We start from the raw sequence: 20339 nt of genomic DNA, 5'->3' as shown, positions 1-20339 counted from the left end.
AATAAACAAAACACTAAATTGGTGAATTTAGTGGAAACCTGCCCATTTGTAGCAAGCATGGCAACAAGGATTCATTGTTACACCTCTGTAATTACAGACCGCAATTACTACCAGTTACATTTACATTTGAGTCATTTAGCAGACGCTCTTATCCAGAGCGACTTACAGTAGTGAATACATACATTTCATTTCATGCATTTTTCTTTTTGTACTGGCCCCCCGTGGGAATCGAACCCACAACCCTGGCGTTGCACACACCATGCTGGCGTTGCAAACACCATGCTCTACCAACTGAGCCACAGGGAAGACCTGTAGAAGTTATTACAGTGTAACTATTGGTTGATACAGTTAACTACAATACTTGTTACAGTGTAATTACACTCTAATATGGGCACTTAAAATGAAGTTTTACCTGTTTTGTAAAGATTGTAATGACAGGCTATGCAAATATGTGATTACTTTGCATATTTCCTAGGTGACAGCACGGACATCCTCAATTCGTGGTGATTCTCTGACAAAGGTCTGTTTATTCAAGTTTCTGTGTGTAGTTCAACTGGGCATTCCAAAGAGTAGTCTACTAGCAGCAAACTAGGCAGCGAGCACAGTTCTGTCTGGCACCAGCTACAATACCCATCATACCTTGCGACTGTTACGTCACCAGTACGTCTAGTGTTGTGTTGTTCCTCATGTGTGGTAGCGGTATCAAACATACTGGAAACTAACGCTCCTTCTTCCGTCTGTGGTGGTAGTGGGTGGATCCGCAGGAGGACGCAGACCGAAGCGGAATCATTGAAGATGGCAGACGAGGAGGACTCGGGGCCGGAGGCAGAGCCGGCTCCTTCCTCTCCCGCGGAAACCCCTAGTTCCGCCCGGCCTCACTACGTCTCGTTCTCCGAGAGCGTCCAGCCAGCGGTGGGCATGATGAGCCAGCTACTCAGCCAGCCTTCCTCCCTCAAATTCGACAAGAACATCAAACAGGCCTTCTACAACACAGGAGCGATGATTTTCGTGGCTATCTGTTGTGGAGCGGCTGTGCTAGTCTTCTTTATCCTGGAAGCCTTTCTGAGACCACTGCTCTGGGCCGTTCTCTGCGGGACCTTCCTCCACCCATTCAAACACTCCCTAGCCCGGTTGGGACGCTCCTGGCTCAACGGCCTGCAGGACACCGGGACGCCGATACTCCTGGGGACGCTGCTGGTCCCGGTGTGGTGTTTCAACCACGGAGTGGATTTCCTGGGGGGTCTGGTGCTGGAGAGGCTCACGGTGCTGCTGGTGATCGGGGCGGGCGCGCCACTCATCTACTTCTTTTACCTGTTCTGGAGCGTCATTGGCATGCAGGTGATCATCGGGCACGTGTGTGACGTCATCGGGAGCGCGCTGGACTGCTTCCACTCAGTGTGGGTGAGTGACAGGGACACTACTGACGCTGAAGGAGGAAGGCCCCCACAACAATAAGAAAGGCTTTTCCAATACTGTAGTCTACAACAGGATGGATGGGCAGGGGATAAGACTGCAGCCCTTACATGAATCAAGTACTCAGCTAACTACATTTAGATTTCCTGAGACCTTTCACAGGCCTTGGCTTTGTGTGTGTGTGTGTGTGTGTATTTCCTTAAACTCTTTATAAAATAGATAAAGAACTCTTATAAAAGTACTTTCTGCTTTTTCTCTCTCTCTACTCCCTCCCTCATCTTCTCTCTCTCTCTGTGCCTCTCTCTCTCTACTCCCTCCCTCATCTTCTCTCTCTCTCTGTCCCCCCTCTCTTTCTACTCCCTCCATCATCTTCTCTCTCTTCCCTCTCTCTCTCTCTCTCTCTCTCTCTCTTCTACTCCCTCCATTATCTTCTCTCTCTCTACTCCCTCCCTCATCTTCTCTCACTCTCTGTCCCCCCTCTCTTTCTACTCCCTCCATTATCTTCTCTCTCTCTTCCCCCTCTCTCTCTCTCTCTTTCTACTCCCTCCATTATCTTCTCTCTCTCTACTCCCTCCATCATCTTCTCTCTCTCTCTGCCCCCCCTCTCTCTCTCTTTCTACTCCCTCCATTATCTTCTCTCTCTCTACTCCATCCCTCATCTTCTCTCTCTGCCCCCCCTCTCTCTCTTTCTACTCCCTCCCTAATCTCTCTCTCTACTCCCTCCCTTATCTTCTCTCTCTCTACTCCCTCCCTCATCTTCTCTCTCTCTCTGTCCCCCCCTCTCTCTCTCTACTCCCTCCATCATCTTCTCTCTCTCTGCCCCCCCTCTCTCTTTCTACTCCCTCTCTTATCTTCTCTCTCTCTACTCCCTCCCTAATCTTCTCTCTCTCTCTGTCCCCCTCTCTCTCTCTCTACTCCCTCCATAATCTTTTCTCTCTCTCTGTCCTCCCCTCTCTCTCTACTCCCTCCCTCATCTTCTCTCTCTCTTTCTACTCCCTCTCTCATATTCTCTCTGTCTCTCTACTCCCTCCCTCATCTTCTCTCTCTCTCTCTACTCCCTCCCTCATCTTCCCTCTGTCTCCCTCTCTCTCTACTCCCTCCATCATCTTCTCTCTCTCTGCCCCCCTCTCTCTCTGTCCCCCTCTCTCTCTCTCTACTCCCTCCCTCATCTTCTCCCTCTCTCTGTCCCTCTCTCTCGCTCTACCCCTCCCCCATCTTCTATCTTCCTGTCTTCCTCTCTCTAGGTGATGACAGTGGTGTTGGGGTATGTACTGGCTGTAGTCTGCAAATGGAGCCCCGGTACAGAGAGATACCTGAGAACTATGTCTGTACCTGTCTGGACCATACTACTCTTCTACCTGGGTGAGGAGAGGGGGAGAGGGGGAGAGAGGGAGGGAGGGAGAGAGAGAGAGGAGGAGCTATGTGAGCGAGAGCCATGCCTGTACCTGTCTGGACCATACTACTCTTCTACCTGGGTGAGGAGAGGGGGAGAGAGGGAGGGAGGGAGAGAGAGAGAGGAGGAGCTATGTGAGTGAGAGCCATGCCTGTACCTGTCTGGACAACATGTTCTATTCTTCTACCTGGATACAGACAGGGGAGTGGAAGAGGGAGTGGAAGAGGGAGTGGAAGAGGGAGTGGAAGAGGGAGGGAGAGAGGGAGTGGAAGAGGGAGTGGGAGAGGGAGTGGGAGAGGGAGTGGGAGGGAGAGTGGAGTGCGAGAGGGAGTGGGAGGGAGAGGGAGTGCGAGAGGGAGTGCGAGAGGGAGTGGGAGGTAGAGGGAGTGCGAGAGGGAGTGCGAGAGGGAGTGAGAGAGGGAGTGGGAGAGGGAGTGGGAGAGGGAGTGGGAGAGGGAGTGGGAGAGGGAGTGGGAGGGAGAGGGAGTGGGAGAGGGAGTGGGAGGGAGAGGGAGTGGGAGAGGGAGTGAGAGAGGGAGTGAGAGAGGGAGTGGGAGAGGGAGTGGGAGGGAGAGGGAGTGGGAGGGAGAGGGAGTGCGAGAGGGAGTGGGAGAGGGAGTGGGAGGGAGAGGGAGTGGGAGAGGGAGTGGGAGGGAGAGGGAGTGGGAGGGAGAGGGAGTGGGAGGGAGAGGGAGTGCGAGAGGGAGTGGGAGAGGGAGTGGGAGGGAGAGGGAGTGGGAGAGGGAGTGGGAGAGGGAGTGGGAGGGAGAGGGAGTGGGAGGGAGAGGGAGTGGGAGGGAGAGGGAGTGGGAGGGAGAGGGAGTGGGAGAGGGAGTGGGAGAGGGAGTGGGAGGGAGAGGGAGGGAGAGGGAGTGGGAGGGAGAGGGAGTGGGAGAGGGAGTGAGAGAGGGAGTGGGAGGGAGAGGGAGTGCGAGAGGGAGTGGGAGAGGGAGTGAGAGAGGGAGTGGGAGGGAGAGGGAGTGGGAGAGGGAGTGGGAGAGGGAGTGGGAGGGAGAGGGAGTGGGAGAGGGAGTGAGAGAGGGAGTGGGAGGGAGAGGGAGTGGGAGAGGGAGTGGGAGAGGGAGTGGGAGGAGAGAGGGAGTGCGAGAGGGAGTGGGAGAGGGAGTGAGAGAGGGAGTGGGAGGGAGAGGGAGTGGGAGAGGGAGTGGGAGAGGGAGTGGGAGGGAGAGGGAGTGGGAGAGGGAGTGGGAGAGGGAGTGGGAGGGAGAGGGAGTGGGAGAGGGAGTGGGAGAGGGAGTGGGAGGGAGAGGGAGTGCGAGAGGGAGTGGGAGAGGGAGTGAGAGAGGGAGTGGGAGAGGGAGTGGAGGTAACTTTGTAGGTATTTATGTTCCATCATAAGATAAGGAAGCGTATAAAGGTCAAGTGTGTGGCCGTGGTCTCAGGATATTTAGTCTTCAGCATTAATAGACAGCTGGTTGTGTGCTGGGAGCGAGGGAGGGGGTGTTAACCTTCAGGCTGACATGTTAAAACATACTGAGAGCTGAAGCACTGCTAGGACAGAGGTATTTACAGGGGGGGTAGTAGTACATTCTGATGAGAGCTGAAGCACTGCTAGGACAGAGGTATTTACAGGGGGGGTAGTAGTACATTCTGATGAGAGCTGAAGCACTGCTAGGACAGAGGTATTTACAGGGGGGGTAGTAGTACATTCTGATGAGAGCTGAAGCACTGCTAGGACAGAGGTATTTACAGGGGGGGTAGTAGTACATTCTGATGAGAGCTGAAGCACTGCTAGGACAGAGGTATTTACAGGGGGGGTAGTAGTACATTCTGATGAGAGCTGAAGCACTGCTAGGACAGAGGTATTTACAGGGGGGGTAGTAGTACATTCTGATGAGAGCTGAAGCACTGCTAGGACAGAGGTATTTACAGGGGGGGTAGTAGTACATTCTGATGAGAGCTGAAGCACTGCTAGGACAGAGGTATTTACAGGGGGGTAGTAGTACATTCTGATGAGAGCTGAAGCACTGCTAGGACAGAGGTATTTACAGGGGGGTAGTAGTACATTCTGATGAGAGCTGAAGCACTGCTAGGACAGAGGTATTTACAGGGGGGTAGTAGTACATTCTGATGAGAGCTGAAGCACTGCTAGGACAGAGGTATTTACAGGGGGGTAGTAGTACATTCTGATGAGAGCTGAAGCACTGCTAGGACAGAGGTATTTACAGGGGAGGTAGTAGTACATTCTGATGAGAGCTGAAGCACTGCTAGGACAGAGGTATTTACAGGGGGGTAGTAGTACATTCTGATGAGAGCTGAAGCACTGCTAGGACAGAGGTATTTACAGGGGGGGTAGTAGTACATTCTGATGAGAGCTGAAGCACTGCTAGGACAGAGGTATTTACAGGGGGGGTAGTAGTACATTCTGATGAGAGCTGAAGCACTGCTAGGACAGAGGTATTTACAGGGGGGGTAGTAGTACATTCTGATGAGAGCTGAAGCACTGCTAGGACAGAGGTATTTACAGGGGGGTAGTAGTACATTCTGATGAGAGCTGAAGCACTGCTAGGACAGAGGTATTTACAGGGGGGGTAGTAGTACATTCTGATGAGAGCTGAAGTACTGCTAGGACAGAGGTATTTACAGGGTGGTAGTAGTACATTCTGATGAGAGCTGAAGCACTGCTAGGACAGAGGTATTTACAGGGGGGGTAGTAGTACATTCTGATGTAGTTTCAAAAGGAGTTTACTGTTCATTATTCATCACACTGCCATACGCCCCTCTCACCATATACCCCCCCCCCCCCTCTCCCTCATGCCTCTCTCTCTAGTGTCTCTGACTGGCTCGTGGAGAGTTCCTGTGTTTGTAATCGTGGTCACGCTCCTCATCGTGGGCTCTCAAGAGAAACCACCTGTCCCTGGTAACTCAGGTGAGCTGTCAGGACAGGTGTTGTCGTTCGCTGCTAACACCATCTACATGGCCATCTCCTGTAGTAACCTCCACCTGGGCCCCGAGAGAGAGACCAGCAGCAGCAGTGTCTCCGCAGGTCAGATAACACACGCACACACACACACACACACACACACACACACACACACACACGCACACACACACACACACACACACACACACACACACCGCACGCACACGCACGCACGCACGCACGCACGCACGCACGCACGCACACACACACACACACACACACACACACACACACACACCACACACACACACACACACACACACACACACACACACACACACACACACACACACACAGACACACCGCACGCACGCACGCACGCACGCACAGACACGCACGCACGCACGCACGCACGCACGCACACACACACACACACACACACACACACACACACACACACACACCGCACGCACGCACGCACGCACACACACACATACACATACACCACACATAGGCGTTGTACCGCAGTAACTAACCATCAGCCACAAAAAGCTCTCTAAGTCTTAATTCTACATTAATTCAATAGATGTTGAAGGTTTGGACTGATTTAATGACCACTTTCTCACCCTTTCTATCACGTTTTCAATCCAAATCTACTTCATTGTCTTGACTGTCACAATGGCTTAACTCCTCTCATCTCTCCTCTCCTCACCCCCTCCTTTCCTCATCTCCCCCCTCCTCTCTCTCTGTAGATGGGGTGGACTCTGTGGGCCCTGGCCCTTCCGGTCCCCCCTCTGTCTTCCCGTTCCCCCGTCAGGGCCGTCCTGAGCTGGGGGGTCTCTTCCAGAAGAAGGGGTCCCAAAGAGCCAGTGATATCTACTTTGTCCTGCTGGCCTGGGCTTTTGTACTGGTCCAAGTCTGGCTCAATCTCTGGATGCTACAATTACTGCCTATCCCAGTGGCTGGTAATATCTCAAACACTCACACACACTTACACACAGAGACTTACACAGACAGACACACACACTGACCCAAGCACTCACACGACCCAGGCACGCACACACACACACACACACACACACACACACACACACACACACACACACACACACACACACACACACACACACACACACACACACACACACACACACACAATGCATAACATTGTGTCTGTGTGTGTGTGTGTGTTGTAGTGTGGGTGTTGAAGAAGCTGGTGGTACATTTTGGTCTGAAGCGATTCGCTGAGAAGACTCTGTCGTCATGGTGGGTAGGACTGGAGAAGTTTGGCCGTGAGCGACAGGACGCCATCATGCCTGGACCAATCAAAGGACTCGTTCAGTTCCTGCTACGCGTTGACACCAAGGTAATGGCCCGCCCCCCCGGCCAACCTCCATAAGACACACAGCCACCCTGCCAACCTCCCTGAGACACACAGCCACCCTGCCAACCTCCCTGAGACACACAGCCACCCTGCCAACCTCCCTGAGACACACAGCCACCCTGCCAACCTCCATAAGACACACAGCCACCCTGCCAACCTCCCTGAGACACACAGCCACCCTGCCAACCTCCATAAGACACACAGCCACCCTGCCAACCTCCCTGAGACACACAGCCACCCTGCCAACCCCCATAAGACACACAGCCACCCTGCCAACCTCCATAAGACACACAGCCACCCTGCCAACCTCCCTGAGACACACAGCCACCCTGCCAACCTCCCTGAGACACACAGCCACCCTGCCAACCTCCATAAGACACACAGCCACCCTGCCAACCTCCATAAGACACACAGCCACCCTGCCAACCTCCCTGAGACACACAGCCACCCTGCCAACCTCCCTGTGACACACAGCCACCCTGCCAACCTCCCATAAGACACACAGCCACCCTGCCAACCTCCCTGAGACACACAGCCACCCTGCCAACCTCCCTGAGACACACAGCCACCCTGCCAACCCCCATAAGACACACAGCCACCCTGCCAACCCCCATAAGACACACAGCCACCCTGCCAACCTCCCTGAGACACACAGCCACCCTGCCAACCCCCATAAGACACACAGCCACCCTGCCAACCTCCCTGATACACACAGCCACCCTGCCAACCTCCCTGAGACACACAGCCACCCTGCCAACCCCCATAAGACACACAGCCACCCTGCCAACCTCCCTGAGACACACAGCCACCCTGCCAACCTCCCTGAGACACACAGCCACCCTGCCAACCCCCATAAGACACACAGCCACCCTGCCAACCTCCATAAGACACACAGCCACCCTGCCAACCTCCCTGATACACACAGCCACCCTGCCAACCTCCATAAGACACACAGCCACCCTGCCAACCTCCCTGAGACACACAGCCACCCTGCCAACCTCCCTGAGACACACAGCCACCCTGCCAACCTCCATAAGACACACAGCCACCCTGCCAACCTCCCTGAGACACACAGCCACCCTGCCAACCTCCATAAGACACACAGCCACCCTGCCAACCTCCCTGAGACACACAGCCACCCTGCCAACCTCCCTGAGACACACAGCCACCCTGCCAACCTCCCTGAGACACACAGCCACCCTGCCAACCCCCATAAGACACACAGCCACCCTGCCAACCTCCCTGAGACACACAGCCACCCTGCCAACCTCCCTGAGACACACAGCCACCCTGCCAACCTCCCTGAGACACACAGCCACCCTGCCAACCTCCCTGATACACACAGCCACCCTGCCAACCTCCATAAGACACACAGCCACCCTGCCAACCCCCATAAGACACACAGCCACCCTGCCAACCTCCCTGAGACACACAGCCACCCTGCCAACCTCCCTGTGACACACAGCCACCCTGCCAACCCCCATAAGACACACAGCCACCCTGCCAACCTCCATAAGACACACAGCCACCCTGCCAACCTCCCTGAGACACACAGCCACCCTGCCAACCCCCTGACACACAGCCACCCTGCCAACCCCCTGACACACAGCCACCCTGCCAACCTCCATAAGACACACAGCCACCCTGCCAACCCCCTAAGACACACAGCCACCCTGCCAACCCCCATAAGACACACAGCCACCCTGCCAACCTCCCTGTGACACACAGCCACCCTGCCAACCCCCATAAGACACACAGCCACCCTGCCAACCTCCCATAAGACACACAGCCACCCTGCCAACCTCCCATGAATGACACACAGCCACCCTGCCAACCTCCATAAGACACACAGCCACCCTGCCAACCTCCCTGAGACACACAGCCACCCTGCCAACCTCCCTGAGACACACAGCCACCCTGCCAACCTCCCTGAGACACACAGCCACCCTGCCAACCCCCATAAGACACACAGCCACCCTGCCAACCCCCATAAGACACACAGCCACCCTGCCAACCTCCATAAGACACACAGCCACCCTGCCAACCTCCCTGTGACACACAGCCACCCTGCCAACCCCCATAAGACACACAGCCACCCTGCCAACCTCCATAAGACACACAGCCACCCTGCCAACCTCCCATAAGACACACAGCCACCCTGCCAACCTCCATAAGACACACAGCCACCCTGCCAACCTCCCTGTGACACACAGCCACCCTGCCAACCCCCATAAGACACACAGCCACCCTGCCAACCTCCCTGAGACACACAGCCACCCTGCCAACCTCCCTGATACACACAGCCACCCTGCCAACCTCCCTGTGACACACAGCCACCCTGCCAACCTCCCTGATACACACAGCCACCCTGCCAACCTCCCTGATACACACAGCCACCCTGCCAACCTCCCTGAGACACACAGCCACCCTGCCAACCTCCCTGAGACACACAGCCACCCTGCCAACCTCCCTGATACACACAGCCACCCTGCCAACCTCCCTGATACACACAGCCACCCTGCCAACCTCCCTGATACACACAGCCACCCTGCCAACCTCCCTGATACACACAGCCACCCTGCCAACCTCCCTGATGACACACAGCCACCCTGCCAACCTCCCTGAGACACACAGCCACCCTGCCAACCTCCCTGAGACACACAGCTACCCTGTATTTTTATAAACCACTTCCTGATGTATCTCTGGTCACCACTGGAGGGTGCTGATGCATACAACACTGTAGACAAGATACAACACAATTCTTATCGACAGTGATTCTGTGATTTTGATCGGCTAGCAGCAGTGTAGGGTCCTGTTTACCCTGGGGTAACGGTTCTGGACAGTTAAGGTAAGGGTTGAAGGAGCTGGTCTTCTCTGTGATATATGAATGATCTCCCTACAGGTTAATATTACTACTGAATGATCTCCCTACAGGTTAATATTACTACTGAATGATCTCCCTACAGGTTAATATTGCTACTGAATGATCTCTCTACAGGTTAATATTACTACTGAATGATCTTACAGGTTAATATTACTACTGAACGATCTCCCTTCAGGTTAATATTACTACTGAATGATCTCCCTACAGGTTAATATTACTACAGAATGATCTCCCTACAGGTTAATATTACTACTGAACGATCTCCCTACAGGTTAATATTACTACTGAATGATCTCCCTACAGGTTAATATTACTACTGAATGATCTCCCTACAGGTTAATATTACTACTGAATGATCTCCCTACAGGTTAATATTACTACTGAATGATCTCCCTACAGGTTAATATTACTACTGAATGATCTCCCTACAGGTTAATATTACTACTGAATGATCTCCTCTACAGTGTTAATATTACTACTGAATGATCTCCCTACAGGTTCATATTTTTACTGAACGATCTCCCTACAGGTTAATATTACTACTGAACGATCTCCCTACAGGTTAATATTACTACTGAATGATCTCCCTACAGGTTAATATTACTACTGAATGATCTCTCTACAGGTTAATATTACTACTGAACGATCTTACAGGTTAATATTAGTACTGAATGATCTTACAGGTTAATATTACTACTGAATGATCTCCCTACAGGTTAATATTACTACTGAATGATCTCTCTACATGTTAATATTACTACTGAATGATCTTACAGGTTAATATTACTACTGAATGATCTCCCTACAGGTTCATATTTTTACTGAACGATCTCCCTACAGGTTAATATTACTACTGAATGATCTCCCTACAGGTTAATATTACTACTGAATGATCTCCCTACAGGTTAATATTACTACTGAATGATCTCCCTACAGGTTAATATTACTACTGAATGATCTCCCTACAGGTTAATATTACTACTGAATGATCTCCCTACAGGTTAATATTACTACTGAATGATCTCCCTACAGGTTAATATTACTACTGAATGATCTCCCTACAGGTTAATATTACTACTGAATGATCTCCCTACAGGTTAATATTACTACTGAATGATCTTACAGGTTAATATTACTACTGAATGATCTCCCTACAGGTTAATATTACTACTGAATGATCTCCCTACAGGTTAATATTACTACTGAATGATCTCTCTACAGGTTAATATTACTACTGAATGATCTCCCTACAGGTTAATATTACTACTGAATGATCTCTCTACAGGTTAATATTACTACTGAATGATCTTACAGGTTAATATTACTACTGAATGATCTCCCTACAGGTTAATATTACTACTGAATGATCTTACAGGTTAATATTACTACTGAATGATCTCCCTACAGGTTAATATTACTACTGAATGATCTCCCTACAGGTTAATATTACTACTGAATGATCTCTCTACAGGTTAATATTACTACTGAATGATCTCCCTACAGGTTAATATTACTACTGAATGATCTCCCTACAGGTTAATATTACTACTGAATGATCTCCCTACAGGTTAATATTACTACTGAATGATCTCTACAGGTTAATATTACTACTGAATGATCTCCCTACAGGTTAATATTACTACTGAATGATCTCCCTACAGGTTAATATTACTACTGAATGATCTCCCTACAGGTTAATATTACTACTGAATGATCTCCCTACAGGTTAATATTACTACTGAATGATCTCTCTACAGGTTAATATTACTACTGAATGATCTCCCTACAGGTTAATATTACTACTGAACTGATCTCCCTACAGGTTAATATTACTACTGAATGATCTTACAGGTTAATATTACTACTGAATGATCTCCCTACAGGTTAATATTACTACTGAATGATCTTATCAGGTTAATATTACTACTGAATGATCTCCCTACAGGTTAATATTACTACTGAATGATCTCCCTACAGGTTAATATTACTACTGAATGATCTCCCTACAGGTTAATATTACTACTGAATGATCTCCCTACAGGTTAATATTACTACTGAATGATCTCCCTACAGGTTAATATTACTACTGAATGATCTCCCTACAGGTTAATATTACTACTGAATGATCTCCCTACAGGTTAATATTACTACTGAATGATCTCCCTACAGGTTAATATTACTACTGAATGATCTCCCTACAGGTTAATATTACTACTGAATGATCTCCCTACAGGTTAATATTACTACTGAATCGATCTCCCTACAGGTTAATATTACTACTGAATGATCTTACAGGTTAATATTACTACTGAATGATCTCCCTACAGGTTAATATTACTACTGAATGATCTCCCTACAGGTTAATATTACTACTGAATGATCTCCCTACAGGTTAATATTACTACTGAATGATCTCCCTACAGGTTAATATTACTACTGAATGATCTTACAGGTTAATATTACTACTGAATGATCTCCCTACAGGTTAATATTACTACTGAATGATCTCCCTACAGGTTAATATTACTACTGAATGATCTCCCTACAGGTTAATATTACTACTGAATGATCTCCCTACAGGTTAATATTACTACTGAATGATCTCTCTACATGTTAATATTACTACTGAATGATCTTACAGGTTAATATTACTACTGAATGATCTTACAGGTTAATATTACTACTGAATGATCTTACAGGTTAATATTACTACTGAATGATCTCCCTACAGGTTAATATTACTACTGAATGATCTCTCTACATGTTAATATTACTACTGAATGATCTTACAGGTTAATATTACTTCTGAATGATCTCCCTACAGGTTAATATTACTACTGAATGATCTCTCTACAGGTTAATATTACTACTGAACGATCTTCCTACAGGTTAATATTACTACTGAATGATATCCCTACAGGTTAATATTACTACTGAATGATCTTACAGGTTAATATTACTACTGAATGATCTCCCTACAGGTTAATATTACTACTGAATGATCTCCCTACAGGTAAATATTACTACTGAATGATCTCCCTACAGGTTAATATTACTACTGAATGATCTTACAGGTTAATATTACTACTGAATGATCTCCCTACAGGTTAATATTACTACTGAATGATCTCTCTACAGGTTAATATTACTACTGAATGATCTTACAGGTTAATATTACTACTGAATGATCTCCCTACAGGTTAATATTACTACTGAATGATCTCCCTACAGGTTAATATTACTACTGAATGATCTCTCTACAGGTTAATATTACTACTGAACGATCTTACAGGTTAATATTAGTACTGAATGATCTTACAGGTTAATATTACTACTGAATGATCTCCCTACAGGTTAATATTACTACTGAATGATCTTATAGGTTAATATTACTACTGAATGATCTCCCTACAGGTTAATATTACTACTGAATGATCTCCCTACAGGTTAATATTACTACTGAACGATCTCTCTACAGGTTAATATTACTACTGAATGATCTCCCTACAGGTTAATATTACTACTGAATGATCACCCTACAGGTTAATATTACTACTGAATGATCTCTCTACAGGTTAATATTACTACTGAATGATCTCCCTACAGGTTAATATTACTACTGAACGATCTCTCTACAGGTTAATATTACTACTGAATGATCTCCCTACAGGTTAATATTACTACTGAATGATCTCCCTACAGGTTAATATTACTACTGAATGATCTCCCTACAGGTTAATATTACTACTGAATGATCTCCCTACAGGTTAATATTACTACTGAATGATCTTACAGGTTAATATTACTACTGAATGATCTTACAGGTTAATATTACTACTGAACGATCTCTCTACAGGTTAATATTACTACTGAATGATCTCCCTACAGGTTAATATTACTACTGAACGATCTCTCTACAGGTTAATATAACTACTGAACGATCTCTCTACAGGTTAATATTACTACTGAATGATCTCCCTACAGGTTAATATTACTACTGAATGATCTCCCTACAGGTTAATATTACTACTGAATGATCTCCCTACAGGTTAATATTACTACTGAATGATCTCCCTACAGGTTAATATTACTACTGAATGATTTTACAGGTTAATATTACTACTGAATGATCTCCCTACCGGTTAATATTACTACTGAATGATCTCCCTCGTCTCACCCCCTCGTCTCATCCCCCTCGTCTTCACCTCTACAAATAAAATATTGCACTTTCGCTCTCTTTTTCTCTGCACCGTTTTGTTGTTTTTTCTATTCTGCTCAAGCACACGTTGACACATCTTGTAACCAATCAGAACGGCATTCACTCCCTGCATCCAATCAGCACTTCCTGTTTTCTAAAGCCCCCCTTTACTGCCTGTATCCAATCACAATCTGTGTTGTTTGTGCTTGGGAACCATGTGATGATTGCTGCACAGGTCTGTCAAATAATAATTTCCCCAATGTCTCTTTGTCTCCTCCTGAAGCTCTGGCATTGGCTTAACAAGCAGGTAATGTTCTGGAGGAGAGCTCTGCTGAGAGAGAGAGAGAGAGAGAGAGCATGAAAGTGTGTGTCTGAAATAATGTCAAAATGAGAATGAAAGAGAGAAGAAGTGGAAGAGTGTGTGTATGAAATAGTCAGAGAACAAAAGAGAGAGAATGATAAAGGAAGGAAGTAAGAGAATGTGTGAAGCCGTGTGAGAGCCCTATAGTAGCTTGGAGTGACGCTGTAACCATCCACTGTCATCCCTCCATCCTGTCTCCGCCCCTCGCTGACCTCACTTCCTCCCTGCTTCTGTTGTGGTGAAGCTACGGTGGGGCGAGCTCATTCATTGGCTCCTCAACCTTCCTTAGCTTCTCCTCTGTGGTCTGATTGGCTGGTTGGCTTCTGAGCATGTGTGAGGTGCATGGAGAGAAGAAACTGCTTTAGACCAAGCTGAGGGGAGTGCCGGGGGGGTTGGGTTGGGGGGGGGCAGGGCTGCCCCTACTATTACCAAGACAGGGTAGACGCCCCCTGCTATTCCCTAGCTCTGGAAATGAAGAGCTGTACCATGGAGGGGCATTAGCAGACCGCCTAAAGAAAGATCTGGGTGGGGTCCTGGGGGTGACATGGGTTTGGGAGGGGTGGGACTGAGCTGGTACTGGGTTGGGTTGAGTTGGAGTCTGATCCATATTGGACAGGGGGGACATCCATATTAATGACTATTCTGTAGTGAAGGCGTTAGATTAGCATCTTTAAAGGTAGACTCAGCCTCGAGCAGCACGGCTGATATTGAGATGAGCAAGATACAAGACTTTGCTTTCACACAGTCACACAGTATTCGCGCATGTGCACAGGTTCGCTTCACACTGATAGCGTGCTAGCTATGGGACCAAAACAGAGGAGAAGTTAAGCATCTCTCTCCAACGCTCTTAGTTGTTGTGGAAATGGACCCACTCGCTGGTTACTTTGTGCATCTACGTCATATCGCTGAGTCTACCTTTAAAACAGCAGTTACATCAAACTGATTTCTGATTTTGACTGGTCTTGAGCTGAGCTTTGCTGTAGTCTATATTTCTGTAGAGTCTATATTGTAGATTCTCTAGATTTTCTCTCAGATTCTCGTTCTGTTATGTGTTGACTTGATGTGTCCCAATACTCTGAGGTTGCCACCATATTGCTTCATGTCCTGTCAGGTCAGTGGCCATGTTGTGTAATACCACTGGGACACCGCCTTACTAATATCTCACCATCACCTTCAGCCTCCTGATGGTAACGTTCAGCATTCTTCCTCAGTGACCTCACACACTCCCAGGTCACTTAGGAAGGTGTCATAATGCTGTCATAAGGTATCATAGGGTTGTTATAAGGCAGGGAACATAGAGAAACCTAAATACTGGGAAGTGACTGTCCTTCTCTGTGGCCCTTAGAGGAACTTCCTCTTAAAGTTACAATAAAGACGTGTGAAGAGATGAGCCTGCAGACAGAGCACACATCTCACACACAGCCCTGGGGTTTAACATGCATACACTCATGCATGGTGTGTGATAGTGTGTCTGTGTACACAGGCTGTTCTCAGGATCCAAGATGGCGGCGGTAGGCTTTAGTTCAGACACAGAATGTCTGCCTTGGTCTCTGGTTTCCCAGGGGAGAAGGACACAGGTTTCTCCATGTGTCCAGTCACATCTGCAACAACTCCTAATGGCAGATACTGACTTTTGTCTCTCACTCTCTGTCTGTTCTCCCTCTCTCTCCCTCTCTCTCTCTGTAGATGGTCATATGGTTGGAGCGCTCCCTGGATAAACTCATCAGTATCTTCATCATCTTCCTGCTGGTGACAGGAACTCTGCTCATGGGTCTCCTGCTCACTGCTATGGTGCGGTACTGTGTGTTCCTCAGAGCTTACCATAGTTTGATTTCCTCCTCTTCCACTGTACATAGCTAATTGAGAGATAGGCTATTTTCAGCATAACCTCTCTCTCTCTCTCTCTAGGTTCATCATGAGAGTGTTCATATCATAGAGGTCACCAGTAACCTTATCAACGAGACTTTGTCCAGCCATCCAGAATGGGCCAAGTAAGAGAGACACTCACGCGCACACACACACACACACACACACACACACACACACACACACACACACACACAAACACAAACACATAGTCTCTGGCTCCTTGTACACTTGGCTGTCCATAAATATTGATGATGACGTTACTCCCAATTGTCACAGAGGTGTGATTACTGTGTGGGGTTGGGGTTGTGCCAGTGCGTGTGGCTGTGGCTGTGCAGGCCAAAGCAGGTGGGTGAGTTGTTGCTGGGGGGTGAGTTGTTGATGTGGAAGGTGAGCTCTTCTTAATGGGGGGTGAGTTGTTGATGTGGAAGGTGAGCTCTTCTTGCTGGGGGGTGAGTTGTTGATGTGGAAGGTGAGCTCTTCTTGCTGGGGGGTGAGTTGTTGATGTGGAAGGTGAGCTCTTCTTAATGGGGGGTGAGTTGTTGATGTGGAAGGTGAGCTCTTCTTGCTGGGGGGTGAGTTGTTGATGTGGAAGGTGAGCTCTTCTTGCTGGGGGGTGAGTTCTGATGTGGAAGGTGAGCAATTCTTGCTGGGGGGTGAGTTGTTGATGTGGAAGGTGAGCAATTCTTGCTGGGGGGTGAGTTGTTGATGTGGAAGGTGAGCTCTTCTTGCTGGGGGGTGAGTTGTTGATGTGGAAGGTGAGCTCTTCTTGCTGGGGGGTGAGTTGTTGAGGTGGAAGGCAGTGTTTTCCATTAGCGTCGGCAGTCGGTTAATCAGCCGGTTACAGACTCATTTTCAGCCAGCTACATTTTCCACTTCATATTAACTAGGTTACTTTCCATCTTCTAGCGATCTATTTATAGGACAGGCGCCTGTCAGTCACAAAGCGAGTGATGGCAGGGAAAAGCAGCAGAGAGGAAGAGGCAAAGCAAGAGGTTTCACACTCGCCAAAATCTGTCCAATGCGTTTCTATGGTCTTATTTTGGACCTAAGCTTGTCGCCTGCCTTCCCGCCTTTGGGACAACGACTCCCATTGGTAGGGAGGAGACATGAGCATCTCGTCATTATATACAGATCTTTGGTTGCAGTCAAATTATTTTACAGTGAGGAGGGAGAGAGCACGATGCTTGTGAATTTGCACCGCCCATGTAATGTAAGTGGTAATGATGAGTTGAAATTCACGACTTTGCCAAATTATTATTTTCTGACACATTCATGTATTATCTTTGGTGTGCTTCACAGAGCCAGCCACGCGGAGTGGTGGCTCACAGTAGCCTATTTACTTAGTCTAGGCAGCCGATAGTGGGCGCTAGAGCTGCACGACTGTCTGATTGATTTCCATTCCCAGTAATACATACACTGGTTTCCCCCGTGGACTGGCTCGCACATAAAACGTCCTCCATTCAGGCTGAGAAGTTGTCATTTCCCTCCTTCACTATCTTTAATAGTGTTAATAAAACACAATTTTTCCATCACCATTGGCTGAATGCGGTGTGCAACATCTCTGGCTACTTCTTCTGGCTGGTTACTTTTTCTATTTGGCAGGCTACTATGTACTTGTGGAAAACACTGGGAAAGGTGGGCTGTTCATGCTGGGGGGCGAGTTGTTGACCATTAATGTGGAAAGTGGGCTCTTCTTGATAGATGATGAGTTGTTGACCAATGATGTGGAAGGTGGACTCTTCTTGATAGATGATGAGTTGTTGACCAATGATGTGGAAGGTGGGCTCTTCTTGATAGATGATGAGTTGTTGACCAATGATGTGGAAGGTGGGCTCTTCTTGATAGATGATGAGTTGTTGACCAATGATGTGGAAGGTGGACTCTTCTTGATAGATGATGAGTTGTTGACCATTAATGTGGAAGGTGGGCTCTTCTTGATAGATGATGAGTTGTTGACCAATGATGTGGAAGGTGGGCTCTTCTTGATAGATGATGAGTTGTTGACCATTAATGTGGAAGGTGGGCTCTTCTTGATAGATGATGAGTTGTTGACCAATGATGTGGAAGGTGGGCTCTTCTTGATAGATGATGAGTTGTTGACCATTGATGTGGAAGGTGGACTCTTCTTGATAGATGATGAGTTGTTGACCATTAATGTGGAAGGTGGGCTCTTCTTGATAGATGATGAGTTGTTGACCATTGATGTGGAAGGTGGACTCTTCTTGATAGATGATGAGTTGTTGACCATTAATGTGGAAGGTGGACTCTTCTTGATAGATGATGAGTTGTTGACCATTAATGTGGAAAGTGGGCTCTTCTTGATAGATGATGAGTTGTTGACCAATGATGTGGAAGGTGGGCTCTTCTTGATAGATGATGAGTTGTTGACCATTGATGTGGAAGGTGGACTCTTCTTGATAGATGATGAGTTGTTGACCAATGATGTGGAAGGTGGGCTCTTCTTGATAGATGGTGAGTTGTTGACCAAAGATGTGTGTCTTGCTGAGACTGACGGACTTGTCGACAGAGGTGACAGGCTGAGTGAATGCTGCATGGATTCTGGTGAGTGGGAGAGGAGATATTGCGGTGCAAAGTTGTGTTGAGTTGAGGTCTTGCTGGTGGCTTGGAGGCGCCGGAGGTTGAATAGATTGTCATCCAGCCGGAACTGCTTTATTTACCCAACATTCATCTCTTCATGGTACAGACGGCTCAAAGGCAAGCAGTGGACTGGGCCTGGGGGTTAACTAGGTGAGCAGTGGACTGTGCCTGGGGGTTAACTAGGTGAGCAGTGGACTGGGCCTGGGGGTTAACTAGGTGAGCAGTGGACTGGGCCTGGGGGTTAACTAGGTGAGCAGTGGAATGGGCCTGGGGGTTAACTAGGTGAGCAGTGGACTGGGCCTGGGGTTAACTAGGTGAGCAGTGGACTGGGCCTGGGGGTTAACTAGGTGAGCAGTGGACTGGGCCTGGGGTTAACTAGGTGAGCAGTGGACTGGGGGTTAACTAGGTGAGCAGTGGACTGGGCCTCTCATAGACATCACACCACCCTGTGGTGATAACCCCCTGGCTCCTCATAGACATCACACCACCCTGTGGTGATAACCCCCTGACCCCTCATAGACATCACACCACCCTGTGGTGATAACCCCCTGGCTCCTCATAGACATCACACCACCCTGTGGTGATAACCCCCTGGGCCTCATAGACATCACACCACCCTGTGGTGATAACCCCCTGCCCCTCATAGACATCACACCACCCTGTGGTGATAACCCCCTGGCTCCTCATAGACATCACACCACCCTGTGGTGATAACCCCCTGGCTCCTCATAGACATCACACCACCCTGTGGTGATAACCCCCTGCCCCTCATAGACATCACACCACCCTGTGGTGATAACCCCCTGGCTCCTCATAGACATCACACCACCCTGTGGTGATAACCCCCTGCCCCTCATAGACATCACACCACCCTGTGGTGATAACCCCCTGGCTCCTCATAGACATCACACCACCCTGTGGTGATAACCCCCTGGCTCCTCATAGACATCACACCACCCTGTGGTGATAACCCCCTGCCCCTCATAGACATCACACCACCCTGTGGTGATAACCCCCTGGCTCCTCATAGACATCACACCACCCTGTGGTGATAACCCCCTGGGCCTCATAGACATCACACCACCCTGTGGTGATAACCTCCTGGCTCCTCATAGACATCACACCACCCTGTGGTGATAACCCCCTGGCTCCTCATAGACATCACACCACCCTGTGGTGATAACCCCCTGGCTCCTCATAGACATCACACCACCCTGTGGTGATAACCCCCTGGCTCCTCATAGACATCACACCACCCTGTGGTGATAACCCCCTGGCTCCTCATAGACATCACACCACCCTGTGGTGATAACCCCCTGCCCCTCATAGACATCACACCACCCTGTGGTGATAAC

The 20339-nt window shown here is 48.6% G+C and overlaps 1 protein-coding gene across 1 annotated transcript in view; it reads left to right on the top strand.

Moving 5' to 3' along the window:
* The first annotated feature begins 626 nt into the window (after positions 1-626).
* The window catches only part of LOC106595499 (transmembrane protein 245), a 53213-nt gene continuing 33500 nt past the window's right edge, over positions 627-20339 (top strand). The window contains exons 1-7 of the mRNA XM_082960191.1: positions 627-1401; positions 2658-2775; positions 5598-5813; positions 6443-6655; positions 6887-7056; positions 16204-16308; positions 16426-16508. Coding sequence (XP_082816317.1) covers positions 796-1401; positions 2658-2775; positions 5598-5813; positions 6443-6655; positions 6887-7056; positions 16204-16308; positions 16426-16508 — 1511 coding nt within the window. The 5' untranslated portion in view covers positions 627-795. The remainder of the gene's footprint in view (positions 1402-2657; positions 2776-5597; positions 5814-6442; positions 6656-6886; positions 7057-16203; positions 16309-16425; positions 16509-20339) is intronic.

The sequence above is a fragment of the Salmo salar genome, chromosome 02 (genome assembly GCF_965601325.2).
Source record: "Salmo salar chromosome 02, fSalSal1, whole genome shotgun sequence".
NCBI lineage: Eukaryota > Metazoa > Chordata > Actinopteri > Salmoniformes > Salmonidae > Salmo > Salmo salar.
Note: the sequence above shows the minus strand (reverse complement) of the source record. Positions and strands in the feature narration are given on the sequence as shown.